Source organism: Parasteatoda tepidariorum, chromosome 2 (assembly GCF_982258835.1).
Source record: "Parasteatoda tepidariorum strain Cologne lab strain chromosome 2, Ptep-v5.0, whole genome shotgun sequence".
Lineage (NCBI taxonomy): Eukaryota > Metazoa > Arthropoda > Arachnida > Araneae > Theridiidae > Parasteatoda > Parasteatoda tepidariorum.
In genome coordinates this window covers 89,329,227-89,356,171 of record NC_141756.1, presented here as the reverse complement: position 1 = coordinate 89,356,171, position 26,945 = coordinate 89,329,227, and the positions used below count along the sequence as shown (strand labels likewise).

The window sequence follows — 26,945 nt, the reverse complement described above, 5'->3', positions numbered from 1 at the left end:
TTTGATAAAACAACATTTATTATAAAGGCATCACTAAAATAAAATATACATTTTCAAGAAGAACTTTCAATCGGGCTCTCAGGTTGAAGATTAATTAATGTGTTGCTACAATCCACTAACTCAGATATAGACACCCTGCCTCTTTGCTTAATAAACTGGCCAACAGATTCTAATTCTTCTTTAGTAATGTAAATAAATTTTCCTCTGTCATCAATTACTCCTACTAGCCATTCTTGAGCCAATAGATCTTGAACTCTATCAATTGTATCCTGCATAAAATAAAAGCACTGTTAGTTAGTTACTATGACTAAACAAAAATGATTAAAAAAATTTAGAACAGCAAAAATACTCTTAACGGAAAATAATTATTTACATCATTTGATTTTTAAAAATTAAGATTTTATGATGAGAAAAATTTCATAGATACTTCTAAAGGAATTAAATTATGAGATTTCCTATGGCAATCCTCTGGTTAAAAGTTTTTTGGTTAGAAATTAGATTAATTATTATATTAATAATAAAGCAATGTATATAAAATTTTAAAAAATTGAGACACATTAAAATTAATAAACAAACATTCGTAAGAAATCTTTTCCTCTCTTGTAGAAATTTTGGACAAAAACCAAAGCACCAAGAAAAAAGCTTGTAACCAATAAGAATACGATATATAACACTTTGATTACCCTTGTGTTCTTTTTAAGATGCATATACAATAATTTATATTAAGAAAATAAAAGACATAAAGAACAGACAAACAATGAATTGTAAAGAAAATAATTAAAATAGAATTGAAGATCTAACTAACAATGGGACCTAAAACTGGCACTCTATGTCTTTATGTGCTCAAAATGACCACAATGACTGTAAACAATTGAATTTTTTGAAGGTTTTGTCATTGTAATATTTACCTTAGCATGTTTGAAATAAAATAATTCATGCCAGTGATGTTTTGACTTTTAATGGTGAGCATGAAAATACATAGAGTGCCAGTTTTGGGTAATTATATTAAGTAAATGCAATTATATTATGGTTGCAAATATAAAAATCCAAACAAAACTTATGCCCTCTCTAAGTAAATTGAATTTGGTTTATAACGGTCGGCATAAATCATAATTAAAATATTTAGTTGAAAGAAGAATTTAGATAGCAACCAAATGTACCTAAGCAACAACAAAAATAAAAATTTAAAAACATTGATTTAAAATAACAATAACATTAAATTGATTTCCAAACATCATTCTTATTGTTAAAGCATAGTTATATTAAATCTAATTTTTATTTTCAAAATCTAATTTTATACTGAGTTATAAATTTGAATTGATTAATAAATTGGAACTGTGATTGATATAGGAATTGCTGGAAGCAAAATATCACTATGGTAAGATTTTAATTTTTTTCTCCAAACAAACACACAATTTCAACTTCATATAAAACGTTTTGGTGTTTTTTAGCATACATAATTTGTTTTTCCTCTCCTGAATTTACTAACTCCTATTTTTTTTCCAGAAGATAGTTTTGTTGATCAGAAAAACAATTTCATGTCATAAAATTTAAATTAAGGGCAATAAGTATCCACAATTGCTTTCAACAAAATTGAAGTAAAGTGATATTCAATCCTCTGATAGAGTGTGTGAAAATTGAAAACAAAATTCATTTCAATTTTAAGGCACTTCAGTTTACGAAATAAAACTATATTGAATTACCATAATTGTTTACAAGGAGGAAGAAAACTTTACAAAATTTCATATTAATTGATTTTATGCTGAAGACTAGCATGAATTGTATTTAAAAGCAATAAATTGTAATACATTCTAAATTCCTAGATCTGAGAAATATTTAATTAATGAATAACAAATTTCTGCATTGAAGATGCAATAGGTAGTACGGTGACAAAAAATAATAAAATATACTTTCTAGATCATGTATTTAAGACAATTATGTATTAATTTATTGCAGAAATATTGTTTCAATACATAATATTGGTTATTCACTATATTCAGATTCACTAACTCAGATAATATTAAAACTCTAAACATATTCAAAAATTAACCTAAATTTAAAGATATTTAGAACATTTCCGTTATTTTAAGCAATCACAAATGACATTAGCAAATTGAGAATGATAAAATATTAAGTATCATATTTAATTACAATTTTAAAATTCTTTTAGCTTAAAACACTAACATGATAATCATTAAAACCAAATATCCAATTATTGGAAATTAAAAAAAGGACTTTTAAAATATATGACAGAATTAAAGGGAGAATAAAAAAATATTTTACAACCTGCATGCAAAATTTTTAATTGAGTACCATTTACAAATACAATGATTACAATAAATGATTTTCAGCAGTCTGAGGTTGATTTAAATATAAACTATGAACAATAAAAAAAAAAAAAAAAATCAATATTTACTTGTGTCTTAAGCTTGAACTGTGAAGCCAAATCTTCCAACAAAACTACTTTCTGATTCTATAATTGATATAAAGGAATGAATTCAAAACATTATAATTCATGAGTTCATAGTATAATAAATGTAAAGGTAAAGTAATTATAACTTACTTTGATGTAATCAATAAATTCTTGAAATTTATTGGCCTAAAAAGAAAATGTTCATGATATCAAAGGCTACAATATATTTAATTTAACTTAATTAATGGCTTTTAATATATATAAAGGAAAGAAGCATAAATAGGATTTTTTAACTAAATTACTTTTCAGTACATTTAGAAAAGTGTAACACACAATATTTAATACTTACTTCATCTGCATTATCTTCTTGATCATAGCCTTCTTCTTCAACAGCAAATGATTCTTTTAGTTTTAAGTATTCTTCATGCTCTTTTCTTTCTTGCTCTTCTTTAAGAGCCTTTTCTTCCTCTTCCTTAAAACGAATTGTAGGCATTATTTTAAAATAATTTTAATATAATATAATATTACAGATTTCTCCTTAGGAATAAAAAAGGACAAAGTGTTTCCTCAAAGAAAAGAACACTTTGAGTATTGAAAGGGCACTCAACACCATAAAAATTTATTAAAATGCATAATATTATGTAATAAAAGAATTCATCCTCAAAAATTTTTAAGTTCCCATCTTATACTATTTTATCTGTATATTTCAAAAATTAATTTTCAATCATTATCTAAATAAGAGAAAAATTTGTAGTTTATAAATAATAATCAAAGGCATGCTGAGAGACTATCTCTGCGCATACATGAAAAAAAAAGAATTTTTTTTTTTTTTTTTGATAAAGGACTTGTAAGATTTTTTCTATTATTTATACTGAAAATTAATTTTTTTTAAACTCACATATTTAAAAAAAGGTATTTATTTAAAAATAATTACAAAATTTAAAATCACTTAAAAAATTTATTAACATACTCCCTTGAAAAAACAGAAACTTATAAAAATTTAATCAGTTGAGAATAATCCTAACAAAATAAATATTTGTAGTAGTAATCAGAATTAAACTATAAACACAGATAATTTTTGGGCGGAATTATTATTTTAACAGTTAATTAATTTTTCTTAAAAATGGAATATGAATAAATAGGCAGTGTTTTAAGGGATGGTAGCTTACTTTTACAAAAAGGGCACTTTTATAGAGATCAAAAAGCAAGCAGGGCTGGCTGCCCTTCTAAAAACACTTAGGGAGAGCACTATTAAAAGCAAAATAAATAAATAAATATAAATAAAAAATAAATTCATTTTAAGGAGGCAATTTAATAATAATGACACTCATTTTTATCGTAAAATGTTTTAAATCAAACATTTAATAATTTGATAAAACAATATATTATCATAAAAATTTCGCTAATTAAAACTTTTTTTTATATAATTGTATTGTTCACAATTTTAAATCAAAAAAGGGTATGTAATAAAATTTAAATAAGCTTATACTGTAAAATTTGTAAACTGTAAGATTTATGTAGTAAAGATTTTAATAAAATAATGGTGCAGAGGATTCAAATTGAAAGAGTTTTTTTTAACAATAATTATGTAACATAAACTCATTTTTTTTGTATGTTATAAAATCTCTATATAAGAAGAATTGAATTTCAACAAAGCCATATGCCAGAACAACAAAATAATAAAAAAAAAATTACTTGCTTTTGATAAAATACTTTGCTCTCTTAATGTCTTAAAAACCTTTAGAAAAAATTATGTGGTTTGTTTTTAATGTTTAATAAAATGAATTTTATAAAACTATTTAAAATAAATTAACTGCATTTTATTCGTAGAAAATCATTGATTTTTGAAAGAATATGAGAACAAGTTACACACCTTCAGTTTGTTTTAATTACTTAACTCAATGTTAAACTCAATGTTATACTTAAGTCACGTGGTATTTAAATGATTCCTTTTAAGAACTATCAAATGCAATGAAGTAAAAACAAATAAATAAAATAATAATTGAATCTTTCCTTCTATTGATATAAGTAATGTCTAAAGAAGTTTTGTCAAAAATTACCAGGAATGAAAAAATTAAGAAACAATTACATATTCTTATTATATAAAAAATTAAATAATTCTTTTTTTCCCATTCTCCCCTACTTTTTAAATTTTTCTTGCATAAATCATTAGCAACAATAATACTGTTAAAACACTTAGCACTAAAAAAAAAAAAATGATTTCTTGTATTCTTCTATACTTCACATTTTAGGTACGTTTCCATAATTTTATTCAAAATTCGTCAAGAAGAGAATAGTCAAATTTTTCTAGATAAATACTTAAAAGCATCAGGTAATAATCAGAAAAAATTATCAAGAAAAATTAATTTTAATATAAAATAATTTAAGTTAGGAGAATTTTTCAAAAATAAAAATAAATAAGTAAACAAATAATTTTATTTAATGCAGGAAAAGAATACATTTCACTAGAATGGAATAAATAGCCCTCTTTAAATTGGCCAACTATGTTTGGTAATGATATGTTTATAAATATATATATTGAGGGGGTGACCTGGGTTTAATTAAGGCAATAGGAACTATTTAAATAGGTTTTCTTATGATCCCAAAACCCATAAATACATTTCGTAAAATTATTAATTGAAATTTTTTTCCTTATTTCAATTAGAAATTTAAAAAAAAAGTGAGGAAGAAAAACACTTAGAACACACAACTTTTTGTAATAAAATGTACTACTTGAAATTAATATAAATAGGAAAAAAATAATTGATAAAATTAGAAAATAATCTATATGAGCATTTAAAAAAAAAATTGTTTACCTCACATGAAACTAATTTTATAGCTATTAACACTGATAATGAAGTCTAATTTGATGCGAGCATAAAAGTATAGCAGTAGTAAAAATGTTTAAGCACAAAAAGTATTCAAGTATAAGCATACAAGAATAGCAACAATTAGAAGTATAGAAGTACGGAAAAATACAGCAGTAAACACAAGTAGAATGACACATACTTTTTTACGTTCTTCTTCTCTTTCTTGTTCTTCTTGTTTTTTTCTCCTTTCATCTAACTCTTTCTGTCGTTGCTTTCTATCTTCACGTTCCTCAAGCTCTCTCTGAAAAGTTCATTTGAATCATATTTTAATTAGCAAAATTAAAGAAATTTAAAAAAAATAAAATAAGGCATAAAATTGCATTTTGTTTCATTTGAATTTATTAAAAATAACAGAATATCAGAGATGCCAACTTGCTCCGGAGAGCAAATATATATTCTAAAATGGTAGTTTATCAATTGTGATTCTCGGTTTAATAAATTCAATTTAGAAGATTTTTATCCACCACTATTTCTACATAATTCGTAGGCTTATATAATTCACCACCTTCTAGTACTTACATCATGCTGCACCTTTAAAAAAGCAAGCAAAAATCGTCAAACATTTGCAAAATTTACTTTGTAGTTATTTACCGTTATTTTAATTATTTAGGCGTGTCCGGAGCAGTTGGCATCTCTGGAATATAAATAAAAAATTTGTTTCTCATGGTCATAGTTCAGAATGAAATACATTGTGAACATTGTTGGTGCTGGGTACTTGCTTCCCTCAATAATTAGTTAAGTTTGACTTTAATATCAGAAAGTCTGCACTAGCAAGTGAAAATTATTAATTTTCATCTATATAAATTGGGTTTATTTAAAAACAAGCTAAAAAATATTAAAAAAAAAAACCTATTGCAAACATTTAGCATATTAAAGAAATTTTTTTAACTTCTTTTCAAGCATGAAAATTAAAGAACTAATTGTAGTTTTATGTTTTAATTTCACACTCAAAAATCAGATGTGAAAGACACTCATGAAATATATCTTAAAGAAAGCCTTTAAATATTAAAAAGTTGTTCAAAAATAATAATTTTTTCACTAACTAAATTTTATTAAAAATTTGTTCGAACTGTTTAATGTGAAACAATTGAAATTTATAAGAGCAATAAACAAATGTAATGCAAAAAATAAACAATAGTTAATGTTTTTTAAACATTAAAATAATTGAACTTTGCAGCACTAGTTAAAATATCACACGTACAAATGTCAGAATTTGAAGAATAAAAAAAAACAATGTTGCACATAAACTACAATTCGTCACAGTGAACAAAATTCAGTTTTACAGATCGAAACAACAAATTATGTTCTTCAAAAATATTTAAAAATGGCTAAATTGTTTTTAAAAGTAAATTTCAGCAAAAATTGATTCCTCTAATTATATTCAACAGAGAGAGCACAATGGCTTTATAATGTCTGATTAAATTCTCTATGGTACAATTACTCTTATTTCTTCCACTTCATCATTTGATTATGATAATTAGACACTTTTATGAAAAATGATGTTTCATGAAAAATGTCAGATCTGATAGCCTTTTACAATAAGTGTTTAGTATTATTTTTTTAAATTTTAAATTTACTACTGCTACTTTTCTCTATTTTTTGTACATTATAACGTAGATTTATAACTCATAAAAAAAATGGGGTTGACTAATACAAAAAAAAGACATGGAGACATGGCGAAACCTCAGTAAGATTTTAAATGAGTAAAAGAAAAATAACATTATGGATAATATTTACATCTGAAGTGTGAGGATAATTAATTGTCCACTTTAACCACATATTTAAAAGTAGTTTGTTACAAGTTTACAGTTTGCCTCACAGATTTTGCATTAAACTAATTGAATTAAAAATTAAATTATAGAGAAATTAGAATGGCATTAGAGATAACACTATGGCAGACATTATATAAATAAATAAAAAATTGCTTAATTTGGTAGCATATTTCAAAATAATTATTTAAATATATTTAAGTTTAAATTTACAAAAATATTACAGAAGCAATGTTTTTTGATATGCACATTCAGGACTTATGCATATTTTAGACATATTTTTCATACATAAAGATTTGTACACTGATTATGTTACTTTTGCTACCAATTAATCAAATGAACTACAATTTTAATTTGTATTTTTTACAATAAAGGAACATTAGTTTATTACCAAAATAGTTTTTCCATTTATTATATTATATTGGTAATATTTAATGATAATCATTTGTTAGTCTTTTAAAAATAATTTATAACATTAAACCACAGGCTTTCTTCATGACAAATGATGTTTAACATAGGGATGTAACTAATAGTGATTTGTCTGAATATTCAGAGAAAAAAATTCATAATAATAAGTTATAAGTTGTTTTAAAACTTCAAGACAAAAAATGTTTAGACATGATTTAAAATTATACTTCTCTTTCTCTTCTTTTCTCTGCTTTCATTTCAAGTTTCTTCAATTTTTTGGCACCTATTTTACCATCAGGCAAAGCAATATCATCTGGTAACAAATCTTCCTCTTCTAATATAAAAACATAAAATATTTTAATGTTTAAAATACAATTTTTTTTTAATTAATAACATTACTTAGTTATAAAGCTAAGTATAATGAATATTTTTTAAATACTTAATTACAAAAATTCTTAATCATAACTTTACACCAAACTCTATACTCTAATTCAATTACTCTAACTCCAAAATTTCTAAAATTTAAAGAAAAGTTTTAATATTGAAATAATTATTTTTGTATCAAACCAAATCTTTTTAATAAAATTTAAATGTTTTAAGCTTATTTTCCAAAAAATAAAAAAAAAATTGCAAAAATATTTTTAATAAATATTTTGCGGTTTAATAAACATTGGATTTGTTCTTAAGAACCTTCCCAAGGCTGATACAGATAAGCATCAAAATTTAAGCAAATATTTTTCTTACATCCTCATTTCAGCAAACAACAAAAATAGATGTAAAATTTTTATTCTAACAACAATTTTTAAAAAATGTATCTAAACTCAAATCAAATCTCCCCATTGCTTCATTGCAAGTAATATTTCGTAAAATATAGAATATATATACATGTATAATTTTCAGGAGATAAAATTAATATTGTTAATCATTTCAAATAATGTTTTAAATATGATGCTACAGAATCGCTTTTTTAGATTAGTAATTTGCCTAATATCCTTTCGGCAGAGTAGCTTATAACAGTCATGCATTAGACTTAACATTTAAACAATTATTTAAAACAATAATTTGTAAGAATTCCTGAAATAAATTATGTTTTTAATCATTAAATTTTTTTATACAAAATGTTTTGGAGCTTTTCTTTTATAAACCAAGTCTTATATATACATATAAAAATTCTTGTTAGCATGTAGCCAAATTTCCCACTGGAATAGTTTTTACAAATTTTAATATTTTTTCCTTACAGTATAACTTTACTAATGTAAGTAAATTCTGGGATCAATGTTCAACATTATTTGGTACAGACTTCATATAAAGCAGAAAAATGTAAGAATAATGCAAAATAAAAAAACTCTTCTTTCAGAAGCAATGTTTAACCAGAATGTAGTATAACATCATGAATAGCTGACCCCTGCTGAGTCTTCTTACAAATTCTTGGAACTCCAAGCAGGTGTTTTTTCACTGGAGGCGACCTTCTTGAGAGAAGATGTTTGGACGAGCGAATGAAGAGCGGACCTTGTGCCATCTCGATTCAGAAGATATTTTTCTGACAATTTTTGTTGTGTTTTGGAGAATGCAATTATAATTTTGATGAACTCAAAAATAGAACTGTACATAAATTCGAATAATTTAATCCAGAAAATTCTAATAAAAAAAATCAGCTTTGATAAGAGTGACAGTTTTGCCTTTCAAAACATACCAAAATCGTTTACAGTAGCATTATCTTTCATATGTTGAAGTGATATGCTTTGGAAATGTAGATCAATACCAACGCTAAAATAACCAAATTATGATGATTTTGCAGCATTGGCACACCAGTTATCAATATGGAAATTGCTTCTGTTACTAACAAAAAATTACCTTTCTTTAAAGGAGAAAAATTACGTCAACTAATTCTTTAATGATCATTTAATTAAATTTACTAAAATAAAAAAAATATTGCATAAACGCAGCTACCTTCTTCAGGAGATCTGGCAGCAGCTTGTCGCATTCTTTGCCTAACATTTCTTCCAGCTCTTCTAGGTGCTTCAACACCAGCCCCTCTTAAAACAGGAACTGCACGAGGTCTTTGTGCTACAAATATATACTCATTCATTCATCAAAGCAAAAAATATTAATAAAACTTTACAAACATATAGAACAGGGTTCATACAGAGATCAGAAGAAGAAATCCAAGGAGTATTCTAAACTAACTAAACTCAGTGGCGCGACAGCCCATAGAGGGCCAAGGCCTACTGTGCCCATCTCAGTTTTCTTGACCTTGGGCTCTGGGGTGCAGGAGCAGATGTTCTGGTCAGGTGGTCAGCCGAACGTAGAACCCCCAATGTTAAGTTCCCAAGCATGCTTGGTACTCATTTATCGACCCACTGAAGGGATTAAAGGCTGAGTCAACCTTGCCCGACCCCAGATCGAACCAAGGACCTGAGGCACGACAGCGCGAAGCGCTACCGCTCAGCCACCGGGCGTCAGGAGTATCCAAGGAGTCCAAAATTTTAAGGACTTATCAAAAATTTAAAAACTTTGTGTAAAAGATAACTAGACAGTTTTTTTTTTCGAATTAAAAAGCAGTAATTATAAGGAACTTGCAAAAATGTATATTTTGCATATTTTTTTCTAGCCCTTTTGAAATAAATTTTGACTTTGTCAAACTTTATCAAGAAAAATAAATAAAGTCATTTTTACACATAAATACATTTTCCAATTTCAAATATTTGAATAAATCTTGTTAAAGTACAGATGTTCTAAAGATTAACATAAAATTCTACCAATCTTATATTTTTAAATTTGAATACGTAATAAAATCTAGGGCATTTTATACACACTAAAAAAAAAAATCACAGTAAATTATTAATTAAGTTTGTTTGTAACATGTAAAATTAAAATTATTTGTTGTTATTTTTTTCTTCTAACTCTTGCAATTCCATTTTTTTTCTTTTAAAGTTTTTCTTATATTATTAGATTTTGACAGCTAAGTTATATCATTTAGTTTCCCTGCTTGGACAGCAAATTCATCAGCGGACTTAGTAAGTTTATCTATGCAACACAATAATCTAAGGAGTTTTTCTAAGGACTAATTTGGAAATCTAACTAGTTCCAATACTCCTTGGAGACTTCGTTATTTCCATGGAGAATGAGGAGTCTGTGCGCACCTTGCATATAGAAACATAAAATAAAAAAATTAATCAAAACTGTAAAAATAAGTATTACCATATCCAGAGTTCTCCCTAGAAATAAAATAGAGTAGGGCACTTTCTCTCTGAAAAAGGCACTTTGAGTTTTGACAGGGCACTTACTTAGCACTGCAAAAATTTACCAAATTGTGTAACATTACATAATAACTGAATTTCATTCTCAAAAATTTTTAAATTACCTTATTATACTATTTTATGTGTGTATTTAAAAAAAAATAATTTTCTCGCATTATCAAATACGAAGAAAATTTGTAGTTTAAAGGCATGCTAAAAGGCAACCGCTGTGCATATTTTTTTTTTTTTTTTTTTTTTTAAAAACTAACAAAAATGAGAAGTAAAAAAATAACTTGAAAGCTTTTTTCTATAATTTAATCTGAAAATGAAAATTTAAAGCTGCATTTTTTTACTTGGAAAAAAAAAAGAAATTTGATTAAAAAATAGTTTTAAAATCACTTAAAGAATTAATTAATATCTCTCCAAAAAAAGATACTCATAAGAATTTAACCAGTTGAGAATAATCCTAGTGAAGTAAATATTTTTAATAATCAGATTTAAACCTATAAACACAGATAGCTTTACCGAAATATTACTATTATTTAAACAGTGAATTAATATTTTTCAAAATGGAATATTTTTAGAAAAAGAGCGCATTTATTGGGTTAAAAAGGCCAGCCGCCCTTAAAAAAATGCTTAGGAAGAACACTGCCATATCCTATGAGCATGGGCAGATCATGATTTTGTGGGGCCCTGGGCTGAAACTACTTTGGGGCCCTAATAGCAAATTTGTCAAAAAAAAAAACTGTTTGCTATAGTGATGTAAATAAGTATATAGAAAAAAATAGGACAATAAAATAATTTTATTAATTTTTTTTACTTATTTATTTTTATTTGTCTATACAAACAGCAACTGTACAACATTATTTCAAAAGAAATTGACAGGTTAGGTGTAGTTATGTTATATAAATTATAAAGCAACCTTTCTGCATTTTTGTGGCGCAAATTCCTTTATTTGTTCAGCACATTATAAGATTTATGGAAAGAACTGATAAATGATTTAGTCGATGGTTCGACATTGTTGTCCTATATTTGTTTTCTATGTATGACATCCTGGAGAAAGAGAGCTCAGCTTCACAGCTAGTGATTGGCAAAGTTAAAAAATCCTTAAGATAGTGTAGCATAGAAACATCATAGAATGATAGTGTAGAAAATATCAACAAATTTCAGTGGGATGAGAGGGTTGCTGGTAGTCAAGACAATTATTAGTAAACTAAACAAGTTTGACACTTTGACGACGAGAACAGAAGTGCGGAAGAAAAAATTACGTCGGGAGTTAAGCGGCGCTGCGGGAAGTCCCCCGTAATAGACACGAAAAAATACACTGACCAAAAACAAGCAACTGGTAATTCCCCGTTCCGTTCGATAGACGCGCACATGCATGGGTTGATTGATCTCAGGGTTGCCAACCTTATAATAGTTATTTTTTTTTAAATATTAGATTTTTTTTTTAAATTTAAAATATCACCGATTGTTTTCAGTGGGGACTGGGGCCCTTTGTATCCACGGGCCCTGGGCTGCAGCCCAAAAAGCCCTTAAGTAGATCCGCCCCTGCCTATGAGTTGAATTATATCCAACGTAATGCACCATGACTTTCCGTAATTATAAACATTCAATAGGTATCCTCAAAAGTAAACTAACAACTCTCATTAGTTACACTATTACCATTTTTAACTGACATTTCAACAGCATTAAAGCTTTTCTGACAATTTGGACATTAGTTGTTTTACAAGGACGTATGCTATAAATTCAACTACCATCACCAAAACATTTCTGAACTTCTTAAATTAAAAAAACCAAAACAAATATGTATAAATGTAAGTAGAGATATGACCAATAGTGGATAAAAGTAATGCCTTTTGAGTTGGTCCCTTTATGCAATGCTATTCTTTTGGTTTCTAGCCTGCAAATGACTGAAAGTCAGCAAAACTAAGCAATTTATTTGGAAATTGAGGCAGGTGTCAATACGGAAATCTTATGTTATGGAAACAATAGAATACTGGCATGCAAGAACACTGCAGATATTTTAAAACTTACTGTGAACTTGAAGATTTTAGTAAGCGTAAATCGGCGTACTGATCTAGAGACATCTTTAGTATTTCTGTACTTTTGCCAGGGCTGGCAAGTTTTTGACACATGATGGTTTTAACCGTCATGTCAAAAACTCCCCTGTCGAAAACATAAAAAACCCCGACAACTGAACATGTAATTTTGTTTGTAATTATGTTTTCTTTAATGTGCTTTTTCAACTGAATAAAAGTTCTTAACTTTTATTCAGTTGAGTTTTAAAGTTTTTAAAATAGCAGTAATTCTTGACTTAGAGTTTGTTAGTAGTTACAAGTTTTGAAAGTTTTGTTTAGCTTATTTCTAATATTTAAGAAATGCCAAATTTTAAATTCTTCTTCTTAGTTCTAGAATTTATTAATAGTTCCAAGCTTTTTTGTTTCTTGTGTTTTGAGTACCTAATGATAAAAGTAAGTATCACTATTTTTAATAAGTATATTACAGTATTTCTGTATGAATGTATATCCTTCTATAAGAATGCATGTATATAGTTGCAAAATCAATAGCAATCATTTACAACATTCATTTATAAAGGCCATTATGTAAAAATAATATATTGTTCGCTATATGCCATAAATTAAAGAAAACAGTAGGTTTTTGACGGTTTTTACCACTGTCATGTCAAAAATCCAACCCTGACTTTTGCTAGTGTTTTTTTCGCAAAATCAATGCAGGAAGATGTTAATCAATTGAGAGTAAAATAACAAACAATTTTACGTAAAATATGCTTACATTTTTCAACACATTAAATTGTACAAAACAAGGCTAAACTTTTATACTGAAGAGGATCAGAATTATTTGTTTCTAATTACTAAAATATTTTCAATTTGATGGCATTTTAAAAATTCAGAAACATTTAGCGACAAATTACCTAAACATAGAAATTAATACAAAATTAAAGTATATATAATTACCCTCGTTATCAGTGTTGTTACTTGATCTTCTTTTACTTAAATAAGTTAAAACTAAAAGCAATATGATAACAGCAACAATAACAGCAACCAATATCATTGGCTCCATAATAGATATATAAAATTAACCTAAGAGCTATTGTGTTAAGTGTGTAGTGTAAAAATTTAAATTTTATAGGCTTAAACAAATGTGATACATTGCTAACTTTTAGAAAGTAACATTAGAACAATATTAAAAGCTCTATATTTAAATGAAAAAGTATCAACATCAGCAAACAGAAACAGAGCAGAACTTCGAAGGATTTCGAATAAGTATGAGAATGTTCGGAATAAACTGAATGCACCGAATAAACCTGATAATAAAAATTAAGCTCTTTTTACGAATGAAAATGTGAAAAGTAGAATCAATCGAATAAATGTTTTAGTATATTTGATTGGTGTACGTAACTGTTTTGTGTTTCGGGCTGAGTTGTAAGAAATGTCTTAAGAAGCTAAAAATTATAAAATGCGAGACACGTCGATGCAAAAATTTCCTTCTTAAATCTGTTTACTACTGCATTTAATTTATAATTTTTAAGAAATTGATTGTTCAAATGTGATTTAATGTTTTAACACTTTAGTGAGACAAAGCCTCAAACTGTTTTGTTTATTTGCCCCCCCCCCCCCTCTAAGCGGCTTTTCTGCATTGTGTACAGAGTAATTTTATTCTTATCGCTATAAAACAGTAAAATTTATTAAAAAGAAGACACTCTATATTTCTGTATGCCATTTATTACCATCTGCTATGCTTTTAAATTTTCAAATGATACAATTATTCTATGATAATATATTGTATTTGTTGTGATCATGTTAATAACAGAAATTGTTTTATACTTACTTGTGCAGTGTTTTTCCCCCCATTTAATTATATGAAAATATTGAGCTTTATAATTAAGAAAAGTGAGAAGTTTTAGAAATACAATCAAATATAATATTTAGCTTGCAGGGTATTTTGTATTGCTGTGTAAATAATCTCACTGCTGCCAAGTTTTAAGTTACTTAAACGCTGTGTTTGCTGAAAAGTTATGGTCATACCCAACAAAAATTTACTGTTTATTTCATCACTAAATTTCTATAGTGTCCAGTTTGTAGAAATTATTTCGTATTTACTTCTAATATCTTTTTGGATTGTAGAAACTTTAATAATGTTGTAATGATATGTTAAGATACGAAAGAAAAATACAATTGGTATTCGTTAATTTAAAAAAAAAAAAGAAATTTATGCAAAATTAGTTGTAGCTTACAGAAGATACTTTTGAATTTTGCTGAACATAAGATAAAACAAGCTTTTCCTTTTTAAATTATAATTAAATCCTGGTAGGAATTTCTAATTAATTTTCTAAAAATTTTTGTTTGAAATTTGCTGAAAGAAAGAAGACGTAAACATAACATGAGAGCTTAAAAGTCAAGATTCCTTGTATTGCCGCTTTGTTTATTGTACTAAATGCTTGCTAGCTTTTTAAACTATTTTTTTTAATTTTATATTATTATTGTATTATTATATGCAAACACAAAATATGCCCTGTTGTTTATTATTTCATTTTGTTTTAAGAGAAAACTTAATGGAAATTGTTCATCTTATTTTCCATTTTATTTATTTATAATATATAAGATGGAAAAGTAAATTATTATGTATAATAAATAATTATGTATGATGAATAATTATAAATAATTACTATAAGAAGATTATAAATCTATATCTGTCTGATATATATTGAAAAAGTGATTATAATAACAATATTAAGTGACTAAAAGTCAACCAGCAAATGGTCATATTAAGACTCTGAAACTTTACTGACATTTTATTACTGGAAATCAGTAAATTTCTAGTAAGAAATGTATTTTCACTTAAAAATTATCACACTTAGTCAATTTTGAATATTTTACGTTTATCATGCAGTGTAATACCATGAATATTGACAAGTAATTAATTGATAAAAACAATCAAGAATCTATTATTTAAAATGAGTATTTAAAATGAGTATTTAAAATAATGATTTTTAGTTGATGTTAATCCTTTGAGGTACACAGAACCCCTGTGTTCCTTTTATCTATATTTTTTCTGATGCTCTAAATAAAAACAAAAATATATATTTTTTATTTTTAATTATAAAAAAACGATCTAATAGTTTCTAAAAAAAAAAGTCAGTTAAATTATTGAAGTTAATTTTGTACTAAAGTACAAAATTCCAAAAAAAGTAATTTGAAATTTTTTTTTCCATTCATATTCAGAAATTTATTATTAATTGATTTTGTCTAACTGTTTCTCTTAGATCTAAAAGGCCGTGGGTGTTACTCTTTAGTTGTGGGGACTGAAATCAGTCTTGAGAAATATCAATAGACTAAATTCCATCAAATAATATCTCTTTCCCATTTAAAATTAAATTTTCTACTTTTTCCTATTGTAACCTATTTTTTGCTAAAATATCATTTTAACAATCATTTTGTTGAATCTTTATTATCATTTTGTTAAATTCATTTTAAACAAAAATTTATTTTTGTTAAAAAAACAAAATGAAATTAGCTGAAATCATATTTAAATAATAAATTAAAGTTAGCTGAAATCATATTTTTATATTCAGAGTATATTTTATGAAATAGAAACTTCTTTTATGTAAGATAGTTATAATAGGATGATTGCTCCATTTATAAATGTCATGCCAGCTGTTCTAATAAATTTTGTTAAAATAACTCTTTGTGACATTTCCATGCCAATTTTTTATAACTCTTAGAAATTTAAAACTTTTTTAAAAATGAGCTATGTAACAGATTGTGCTTCATATTGTATTTGAAAATCAGAGTAAATGTAAAGGATGTCAACAATTACTTAAACAAAAATTATTAGAAGCATTTGATTTGATATTTTGCAAACACGATATTCATAAATGATGGAATTGTCGAATTTTCTGTTTCAACATATATCATAAGAATGCTATAGCTTCTGAAGATTTAGTATCAATTACTACCATATCAAGTATTTTAAATTTATTTACATATTGAGCTTTATTATTTATATATTCATGTAATATATATTTGAATTTTCAGGACTTTGATGGAAAAAATAAAACAGATGATTTCAGGATTAAGCCAGAAAAATAGGATTTGAAGAAAAATTAAGAGAATTGTTATGTAAACAAATTTCGAAGAAAGAAGTTTTGAATTAATATTCCATAAACAGTAAGAATTAAATTATTTTGGTTTGTATTTATGTTGCATGAGCAAATTGGTATTAAAGTTCCTTTTTTCTAATTTTTTTTCACTTATGTTTATTTTTAGCCTATTATACATTTGCTACAAATCTATCATTTATTTTGAAAACTTTAAAATTTTCATGCATTTGGATTGAAAATTTTATATTGTTATCAAGGTACAAATCATTGCCTTTTTATTTATTACTTAATTGTTTTATGTTTGTTTAATGGGATAACTTCAAAAGTTTGAATTAAATTGTAATTTATAAGAGTGTGATTTTGAGCAATTTGTCAGCAATGTCATTTAACTTTTTTCCGTTTTTACATTTTAATTTTGAAGTAGTTGAATGCTCTTATAATGAGCAAATTTCCAATTAGAAAAAAAATGATATTTTTTTTTAACATTTATGCATAATAGAAAAATGTCACAATAAAATATGGAATATCCTTGTATAATAAATACTCTCTATTTTAAAGATAAGTTTATTATATTTTTTCTTTCCTTGATATTTATTCAAGAGAAAGTTGCACACTGTATATTTGCCTTTAAATTGGTAATACTTAGCAATAAATTTATTGATTATTTTATAGCTTTGTACGAATCTTTAAAATTTTTCATTGCAAAATACAATTGGTGGTACTTTTCAGTTAACTAGATAGAAGACAAAGAATTTCAATTTTTTTTCAATTGATTAAATTCAATTCGAATTCCAATTGATTAAATTTTCATTTTATTGTGTTTATTTTTTATGTGTTTAAAAAAAAAAGTTGGCAGAATTCTACATTTTTTGGCCATTTTTCGCTTGCGCCCATCAAATTGAAAACCCAACCAGTACAATTTATGCTTTGTAATTCAAATTCTAATGAAGCATTTAATTTCTTTTCAATGGCGAAAATTTCAAATAATTATTTAGCAAATTTTTTTCTTGCAAAGTGATTTCTCTAATCTTTAAAAATGTCTTATTATTGGATTTAACTGTCTTATTCAATTTTTAGACTATAAAAATTAAAATAAGTAGAGATAAAATTTTTTAAAATTTGTTATATCATTTTCCCTATGTTTGAATTAGCTGAATGCTTTTTTTTTTAATTAAGAAGTCATTAAAAAAATTAAATTTAGAATAAAGTGTATAAGTTTAATTAAAAAAGAAAAAAAAACTTTACAAATGTATTTCAATGTAGTAGATTCATATAACGTATTTAAAAATACAGATATTTGAATAACTGAAATTTCTTTTTATTATTTCCTAAAAGCTAGAAAGCTAGTATTAACATGTTTTTTTTTTTAAATTACTTATTTTAATGTATTATAAGTAAAACAATTAAGGTATTAAGCTTCTTATCAGCAGTGTGATGAATAATTTTAATGGAAGCAATTAATAAAATTTAACAATTTAATTTCTAAAAAGAGGTATCAGTAATTGTCTTTTGATATAATTCCTTACTTATTTCAATTCATTTTTTGATTCATCAATATTAATTTCCTTAATGCATTGAAGAATTTTTTCTGCTATGTAATAAAAAAAAGAAACAAGCATTTCATTAGGAATACAGTTCAGTTTTTTGTGTTAATTAAATTTTAACAATAGTGCTTTCCCTATACGTTTTGTTATATATATATATATATATATAATGCCATTGCCGAGTGAAAGGATTAAAACAGGTCTAAGGCAGGGCAGGAGGGTACAAAGTTTATTTATTAATTATTAGTCAGAGCAGCATGAAAAGTGTAAATGAAAAGTTGTGTTCCTCGGTTATATGTTAGGGAAAATCTTGCAAAGTAAAGCCGTAGAAGGTTTCAATTTAGGGAAAGAGGGAAATCTTAGTAAATGTAATTGGTTTATCAAATAGGTCGAGCGTTTCCCACAGAGAGCAAAGGGAAAAATGTCTTGCTTTTAATTAAATGCATACTTGAGCCAAAAATAGATTAAAGGACAGGATGTGAATTTAAAAGTGTGAGAAAGCATTTTGTTTTGAATAATAAAATAAAAGAATATTCAGGAAAGAACTAACATAAAAAGATTAATTTAAGCTTTTTATGTTTCATACATATAAAATATGTTTATTTAATAATAAGCAATAAGTTTTATATAGGATGTTTAATTTTATGAACATTATACTAATTCTATATTATCATATTTAATTAATAATTTTTTCAGGAAATATGGCTAGACAACGCACGCATGCTAAAGATTCTCGAAGTAATAATAGCAATATTAGACATCGTAAAACTTCTACTACAACTCGATCAGTCAAACAAAGAAGTCCTTATTTGGAAAATTGGAATAACAAACTGGCAATATTTGTGGCTGCAAATGTGATAATTGTTATTCTTTGTGTGGTATATTTTTTCTATCAACATCATTTAGAAAACATCATTGTTACTCCTTTAAATCTTCCAAAAGTAGTGATAAAAAGTGGTTTAGATGTACCAGAAAAGTTTTGGGGATCCTACAGATCTGGTGCTTACTTTGGACTTCAGACTCGTAGCGAGAATACATTAGCTACTGGTATGATGTGGTTTACTCAAAAGGTTGTGAGTAATCGAATAGAGATTCGTCATTGGTGTAACCAATGGGATAATATAAAGCATTACAGTTGGTTAGAGCATGATGGAGAAAATTTTGGCATTCAAAAAATTGAAGATAAGGATTATTTCCTTGTTACTTCATTTGTAAAGCAACCAGGTGGTGATCATGGTGGAGATTGGACAGCAAAAATCTCTGTTCGGCATAAAGTAAGATATATATTTTTTTATAGTTGTAACTAGACATTGCATAAGTAAGAATATTCTAAGAAATAGAGTTTTTTCAATTGAATGAACTTAAAATATGCAACAAAATTGGCAAATTTTATTGGCATTATTTTGAAATGATCTTTCATTTTGTAAAAATATGTACATTATATCATATCAGTACTTCATCAGTGTACATCATCATATTAGCTTTAGCAGACCATATTCTCTTCATTTGTGCCTATTAAGCTCAAATATTTTTGTGTGTAGTAAAGAGAAGAAATTATAAAATGTTTTGAGTTCTCATGTTATCCTAAAATGTTTCGCCGAACACTTAATTGGTGAACTGACAATATGCAGCAAAATCAACAAATTCAAATATCTGATTTTAAAATAATATATTTTCATTTTGTAAAAGTGTAAGCCATTTTGTGAAAGTGTAACTTTTAGTATACCATATTTTCATTGTCAATATTTTTAAGCTCAAATGTTGAGTGTAATTAAGAGATGAAGAAATAATAAGTTTTGGTTCTTAAGTTTATGTTTTTTGAGTTATCCTGAAGTAAGTAAAGTTAGCAGTTTGTTTAATTGGATAAACCTAAAGTATGTTGTAAAATCGACAAATTCTAAGATACCACTTTAAAATAATAAATTTTCGTTTTCTTAAAATTTTAAAATATGTATTTCAACAAAATATATTTCTAGCATATTATTTTTACTTTGTATAAGATCATTTGAATGTATTGTGTTTGAATAATGTAATCTTTTAAATTTTTTGTTAACTTTATCCAGATGTCTTGACGCTAGTGTCAGCTAGTCATAAAACTTATTATTTAATCTATTCTTACTTAAAAAAGCAAGTAAAACTAATTTTATTTTAAAAATACTATCTTGAATCATAATATTAACAATTGATCTATATTCTGACAAGTACTATGCAAAAAAACTGTTTTAAAGTCAAGTTACATTATAGATGAATTTTAAGTTTTAGTGAAAAAAATATTTCATTTAATCGAATTTCAAGATAATATTTTATTAATTTCAATCAAGTTAATTTTTTTAATGAATCAACTGCTGTTAAAAATTAATTTTCTAGAATGATATTTTTTGTTGCCACGAGGATTTTAAAATATCAAATTCTGTAAAAAAACAAGGCCATAGTTTGAGGCAGAATAAGATAGCATTTTGAGAAACGAATTTTTCTTCCCAAATGATTTGAAAACATAACTTTACCACGTACAGGCTTGGACTACCCCTGTGGCAGAATTTTTTTGAGCTTTCTGTGACATACCTCTCTATTACTAATATCTTTCTGCAAGATACTTTTAAAAATAGCAAATATACGTGTTACTAAATTAAGTAACAAAAGCGTCAACTTCAAAAAAAAAAAAAGAAGAAACTTTTCGGATCAAATAAAATAATTTTTTAATTAAATAAGTAATATTTTTTTTATTCTAATATTATGGGCTATATTCTTGCATTTTGTAGGGGGAAAACAAACTAATTATTTTCTTTTTTGCATTTTGTAAATCATCATCTCATTAAAAAAAAATTAAGAAATTGGGAAATCAGTAGCAGTACATCGGACTCTTCAAAAAAGGGTAACTAAATGCGCATTTTCATTTCGAGATTCAATTGTTGCAATAAATGATATAATAAAAATATCAGATTTTTAAGCTATCTGGATATAAATAGTAATAAAGTTATTAAAAAATTTAGAAAGCGAGCGCTCGCGAAGAAACCAAATTTTTTACTTCATTAATCTTTATTTTTCATTGTTCTCAAATGAGAATAGAAAAAGCATTTTTTTCCACTCGAATGCGCGAGAAAGGCATCTTTTGAATATAATTCTGAAGAAAAGATAAAATCTTTCGAAAATTTCTACAAAGAAAAAAAAAGTTTTTACATCCCAAACGAAAAATCTTTCTGCAGGAACTTGGTAACGTTCTGCGACAATGTCGCCACGATTCTGCCATGGGGTGGACTACAAACTCCAAAGTTTCCAAAATAAGTTCAATTTTTGCTCTTCTTAACTGCTTATGAAAGCTTAATGCAGTTTGTTTCATTCTGTCAGAGTTTTCAGTAGGGTTTGAAAAAACCTGGGTATTTTAGAAAAAACCCAACCAGCCTGGGTTTTATTGAAAAAAACCCGAGGAAAATTGGGTTTTATTTCAAAAAACCTGGGGAAAATTGGGTTTTTTTATTTAGTGCTCATAAACTTTAAGTTTTACTGTGTAAATATTTTTTTTTATTAAAAAGTGTTGTATAAACTTAAAAATAGAAATAAGTCCAAAAAATTATTTCAATTTTGTTATACATATTTTATATTAAGTTTAAATAACGCTTTATCACTAATACATATTTGAATCTTCTTTATTGTTAAATACATAACGTTTCACAATTTTTAACCCAAGCATTATAAAATATAAATGCAGTAATATAAAAGGAACAAGTTTATTAATCTTTTTGTTTTCACACGCATTTATTTACTATATTTATTAAACATTTATTAATATATATATATGTATATATATATAACCCAATAGAAAATTATAATCAGTAAAAAATAAAATTTCATCTGACTTTTGACTTTAATAAAAAACTGAAATAAATATTTAATGGTCTTCTATGTTTTTATAATAATATTAATAGAAAGTGAAATTAAAATTGCGTATAATTATAAAGAGTATCAGTTACTTACTCCATTTTTTTTCTCAAATAATTTATCTTAGGAAAATGATTTCATTTTTAGATAAATAATTTTAAAATGTTCTTGTATAGAAAGTTTAGCTTATTTTTTAAAGCCAGAAAATAAAACTGTTTAAATTCGTTAATGTATCACTTAGTAAAAAAAAGTTTCCTTTGAATTTTTTTAAACATATGAATTAATAATAACCTGTTTATTAATATATAAAGCATGCAACTATATTTGAAAAATTGATATTTCAGACTATATTATTAAATTTCTATTTGATTTAATTTCATTAAAATATTACTTTTTGAAAAAACCCACTTAAAGTTTTCAATAGTACCTACTATAAAATTAGATTCGAATTCCTTTTACTTTACAAATATTAGAAACTTAATTATATAAATCCTGCAACTCTATTTGACAAACTCATGCTGTACAATAAATGATATAAAATTAAATGTGCAACAATAAGTTTTAATAAAAAGTTTTTTTTAAAAAAACCCACTTATCGTTTCAAGTGGCTTTTTTCAAGGTGGGCACACCCAATAAAACCCGGGCAGGTTTTTTCAAAGTAGGCCCACTTGGCGAACCCTAGTTTTCAGAGAAATTTTGAGTAATAGATAGCTAAAATATTTCAGCTCTCCACATTATTCTCATGTTCACACAAGCCACTTTCTCTCCCTTTAAATTTTTAATAATCTCTTTTTTCGTAACAAACTGTTGATATTGAATGCTATTTTTTTCTTTTAGGAATTCAATCCATCACCTGTTCCAGTTTCTCTAATGTTTTATGCCTATGCTACTGCTGATGCTAGATTGACACCTTTTGTCGTTAATGAAGGCCATTTACGTGGTATTCGGGGGCATATGAATGAGCTTGGAAATTTTACTATTCAGTTTAGAGAAATTGAAACTAGCAAAACTATTTTAAAGTATAATTATCTTTCAACCTACGCACCATCTATAGCACATTTAAAAGAATCTGTAATTAGCCACCTTGCTCAATTTCAAGCAAAAGAGCGTGTGCAGCTCCAAATTTTAGGTTTGAATGGTGAGGCAATATTTCGTAACAAAAAAGGTGATAAATTTACACCAAATTTTATTGTATATCAAGTAACATTCATTCCACCATTTGAGCTTGAAGTTTATTTTGAATCTGGTAGTTTTACAAGTAGACCATCAAAATTTATCGGGCCATTGTATAATATGGAGTTAGATAATCACATGAAAAGATTTGAAGAAACATTTGAATATAAATTTCGTCTTCTGGATAAACTATACAATCCAGAAGAAATTAAAACTGCTTGGGCAGCTCTAAGTAATATGATTGGTGGTATTGGGTATTTTTATGGTTCCTCTTTAGTCCAATCTAGTCATAATAAAGATCCAATAAGTTATTGGAAGGCTCCTTTGTACACGGCTGTACCATCTCGTTCATTTTTCCCTCGAGGCTTTCTGTGGGATGAAGGGTTTCATAACCTTTTGATCCTTGAATGGAATCCTGAGATCTCTAAAGATATTCTAAGTCACTGGCTTGATTTAATAAACACTGAAGGATGGATTCCGAGGGAACAAATTTTGGGTGTAGAAGCAAGAGAAAGGGTCCCAGCAGAATTTGTTATTCAAAAAAACACGAATGCAAACCCACCAACTCTCTTTTTGACTTTTGAGAGATTGTTGAATAAGATGAAAACTGGAGAAATTCCAGAAGATATAGATTTTCTTAAAAGAGCTTTCCCTCGTCTTAAAGTGTGGTTTGGTTGGTTTAATAGAACTCAAGCTGGAATGATTCCAGGTACTTACCGTTGGCGGGGACGCGATTCTCAGACAGATGCAGAGCTGAATCCAAAAACTTTGACTTCTGGATTAGATGATTATCCTCGTGCTACTCACCCAACTATAGATGAAAGGCATATAGATTTGCGATGTTGGATTGCCTTTGCTGCTGGTGTGTTAGCTGATATCGGAGATTTTATTGATGAACCTGTAGAGAAATATCGCAATACTCACCAATATTTAACGGATAATAAGCTGTTGGATTTATTGCATTGGTCTCTTAAAACTGAATCTTACTGTGATTATGGATTTCATTCCAGGAGTGTTAAATTGGTTCAAGAGAAAGTTCCTTTTTCACCGGGAAGTCATGAAACTCAAACAATTACTTATAGGGAAGTAAAAGAGGAACCAGCCTTGAGGTTTGTCAATAATTTTGGTTATGTTAGTCTTTTTCCATTCCTTTTAAAAATCATTGATGCTGATAATCCTAAACTTATAAAAGTAATGGCTGACATAAAGAATCCTAACTTACTCTGGACAGATTATGGGTTGAGGTCCCTTTCTAAGAGTTCACCATATTATCTGAAATATAATACTGAACATGATCCTCCCTATTGGAGAGGGTCTATATGGATCAATATTAATTTTCTTGCTATCCGAGCTTTTCATCACTACAGTGTTGTAGATGGACCATATAAAAAAGAGGCGAGAAGTGTATACACAGAATTGCGAGACAATGTTGTGAAAAATATAATAGATGAGTATAAACGAACAGGTTTTATATGGGAACAATATGATGATAGAACTGGGGAGGGAAAAGGTGTGCATCCTTTTACAGGTTGGTCGGCTTTACTTGTATTGTTAATGGCTGAGATTTTTTAAAAATGCCTCTTTTTGAAGCAAACCATTATTCATACTGTGTATGAATACAAAATGTTTGTATTTGTTTTATTGTTCTGTTATTTATTTCAATTGTTTATGTGTTTGATGTTGAAAGTAATGTGACAGTGCAGTAAGCGACCATCTTTTGATAAACTTCACTGATAAAGTGATATTTTTTTTATTACGTTTGTTATGATTCTTATTTGTTGGGAAAATAAAAATGTGTTTTTAAAACAGAGGATTTTGTGTTAATTGATTTATGTATTAATTAGCTTATTTTGAGTATTCCAATATTGTGACCTTTTTAGTGTTTTTTTTGCAACAATGCATAGCAGGGCTCAAAAAGTTTCCATATTTTTTATACGTCCTCCTAGACTTGTAAATAAAAAACATGCCCAGGTGAAACTCTTCTCGGCTCAAACATCTTTTTCAAATGTATATTAAGAAAATGTATGTATGTCTCTAAATGGATGTACTATTTATTAAAAAAATTTTTTTAACACTTAATAATTTTAACTTTCGGTAAGAAATATATTCTTACTATATTCTAAATTATTCTTAATATATTCTAAATTCGGAAAAGAGAAGAATAAATATTAAGTAAAAACAATTTAAAAAAATTGCATGCTATCTCCTGCTTTGATATTTTGGAATTTTATTAAAGGTTTCAAGTAGATATTGTTATTAAAATGTTATCACTCCCACTTCATCTTCAACATTTAAATTCCATCTTTGATATATATCCCCCCCCCCCACAGCTTTTGGGGTAAGTTTTTTTTTTCAATAAAAATAAAAATGAGTAGGAAAATAGAAAAAAATTAGTTAACTTTATTTTATAAATTTTTTTGTTTGTAATTTAAATTTGAGATAGCACTTCGTTCGGATTTAAGACATTTCCGATGGAATATTTATGGGCTCCAGGCTTGTAGTGCGTTATTTTCAAGCCTTGCTGTGGAGTACTTTCATAGTTCTTGAGATTTAAGAACTTATTCAAGATTTGTTTTTCCAGAAAGAATTAATTTTGATCTGGGATACTGAATACTAGTTGGTTGTATAGTTTTGCGTGCATTATTACAAGTATCAGGGTGCTTAGCGTTTGTAAAAAGTACTTAAAGGTGCTTTTTTGGGGATTTCGTTTTTAAAAGCTTTTAAAGGTGCATTTTTCAGCTGGCGTTTTTAAAAAGTGCTTAATTTCCCGAATAATTTTTTTTTTCTCCCTTCAGTGATATCTGGTGGATCCCATGCATTTCACGAAAAATGGGGTGTTTGCTACGTAATCATTCACGCGGACTTCATGTCGTACCCACGCATGCACGCTCACTTGAAACCGAAACCCGAGTGCTCCAATTCGGATGGAGAATATCAGATCCTTATGAAATGTTTTTCTTTTTAATTTATTTAAATTTCATTGTTTATTTTATTTTACTTCTAACACTTTTTTGACGTAGGGGGTACGGGTACTTTTGTTCTGAATTCAGGGTCAAGTTGAATTCACTCGATGATGTGGGAAAGTACTGATTGTTTCGATTTACGTCTGTTTCTTTTTGGGTTTTTTTTTAACGCTAAAACTGCTTATAAAAAGTTTTTTTTGTTTTTCAATGATATCACTGATTGAATATGAATTTTTTGAGTGCTTGAAAATTTTTGTAAAGTGCTTGAAAAGTTTTTAAAAAGTGCTTATTTTTGATTCAAAGATTTGGCTACGCACCCTGAGTATTAATTAAAGAAAAACTATTATCCATATGGAAAGACCCTGTTTGCAGTGAAATACATGCCAAAGGAATAACTGCTAACATAAATGTATATATTCAGCACACAAAATTAAGAGCAGAACACTTTAATAATTTTTGATACTATGGTCAGATTTTCGCGTATTAGATTCTTAATGGATCCATCAAGAGATTGACTTTGAATATGCTGCAATATTCTAAGTTATGAAAGCAGATACAAAAATATA

At 26.7% G+C, this 26,945-nt stretch overlaps 2 protein-coding genes across 3 annotated transcripts; one reads left to right on the top strand and one right to left on the bottom strand.

The window, feature by feature from the left end:
• Positions 1 to 14,134, bottom strand: LOC107441176 (DDRGK domain-containing protein 1). Its single transcript, XM_043041363.3, has 8 exons — positions 13,678 to 14,134; positions 9,411 to 9,527; positions 7,688 to 7,794; positions 5,423 to 5,524; positions 2,763 to 2,885; positions 2,564 to 2,599; positions 2,417 to 2,473; positions 1 to 269 (listed from the first exon to the last, which is right to left on the bottom strand). The coding sequence occupies exons 1-8, from the start codon at positions 13,781 to 13,783 to the stop codon at positions 54 to 56; spliced, it is 864 nt and encodes a 287-aa protein (XP_042897297.1). The 5' UTR covers positions 13,784 to 14,134; the 3' UTR covers positions 1 to 53.
• On the top strand, positions 14,116 to 25,224 carry GCS1 (mannosyl-oligosaccharide glucosidase). Of its 2 annotated transcripts, none has more exons than XM_043041362.3 (4): positions 14,116 to 14,434; positions 16,759 to 16,890; positions 19,064 to 19,641; positions 23,081 to 25,224. In XM_043041362.3, the coding sequence occupies exons 3-4, from the start codon at positions 19,069 to 19,071 to the stop codon at positions 24,986 to 24,988; spliced, it is 2,481 nt and encodes an 826-aa protein (XP_042897296.2). In that variant the 5' UTR covers positions 14,116 to 14,434; positions 16,759 to 16,890; positions 19,064 to 19,068; the 3' UTR covers positions 24,989 to 25,224. The 2 variants fall into 2 exon arrangements, with proteins under 2 accessions (XP_042897296.2, XP_071033911.2); XM_071177810.2 differs by having other exon boundaries at positions 14,359 to 14,613.
• Positions 25,225 to 26,945: the final 1,721 nt, after the last annotated feature.

Bases quoted from the DNA above. Each gene is read 5' to 3' on its own strand.
- LOC107441176 (XM_043041363.3), bottom strand. From the start codon at position 13,783: ATGGAGCCAATGATATTGGTTGCTGTTATTGTTGCTGTTATCATATTG. The intron at 9,528-13,677 runs GTAATTATATAT...ATATATTTGTAG, and splicing joins TAACAACACTGATAACGAGG to CACAAAGACCTCGTGCAGTT. The intron at 5,525-7,687 runs GTATAATTTTAA...TGAACTTTTCAG, and splicing joins AGAAAAGAAGAGAAAGAGAA to AGAGAGCTTGAGGAACGTGA.
- GCS1 (XM_043041362.3), top strand. From the start codon at position 19,069: ATGGCTAGACAACGCACGCATGCTAAAGATTCTCGAAGTAATAATAGC. The intron at 19,642-23,080 runs GTAAGATATATA...TTTTTCTTTTAG, and splicing joins AAATCTCTGTTCGGCATAAA to GAATTCAATCCATCACCTGT.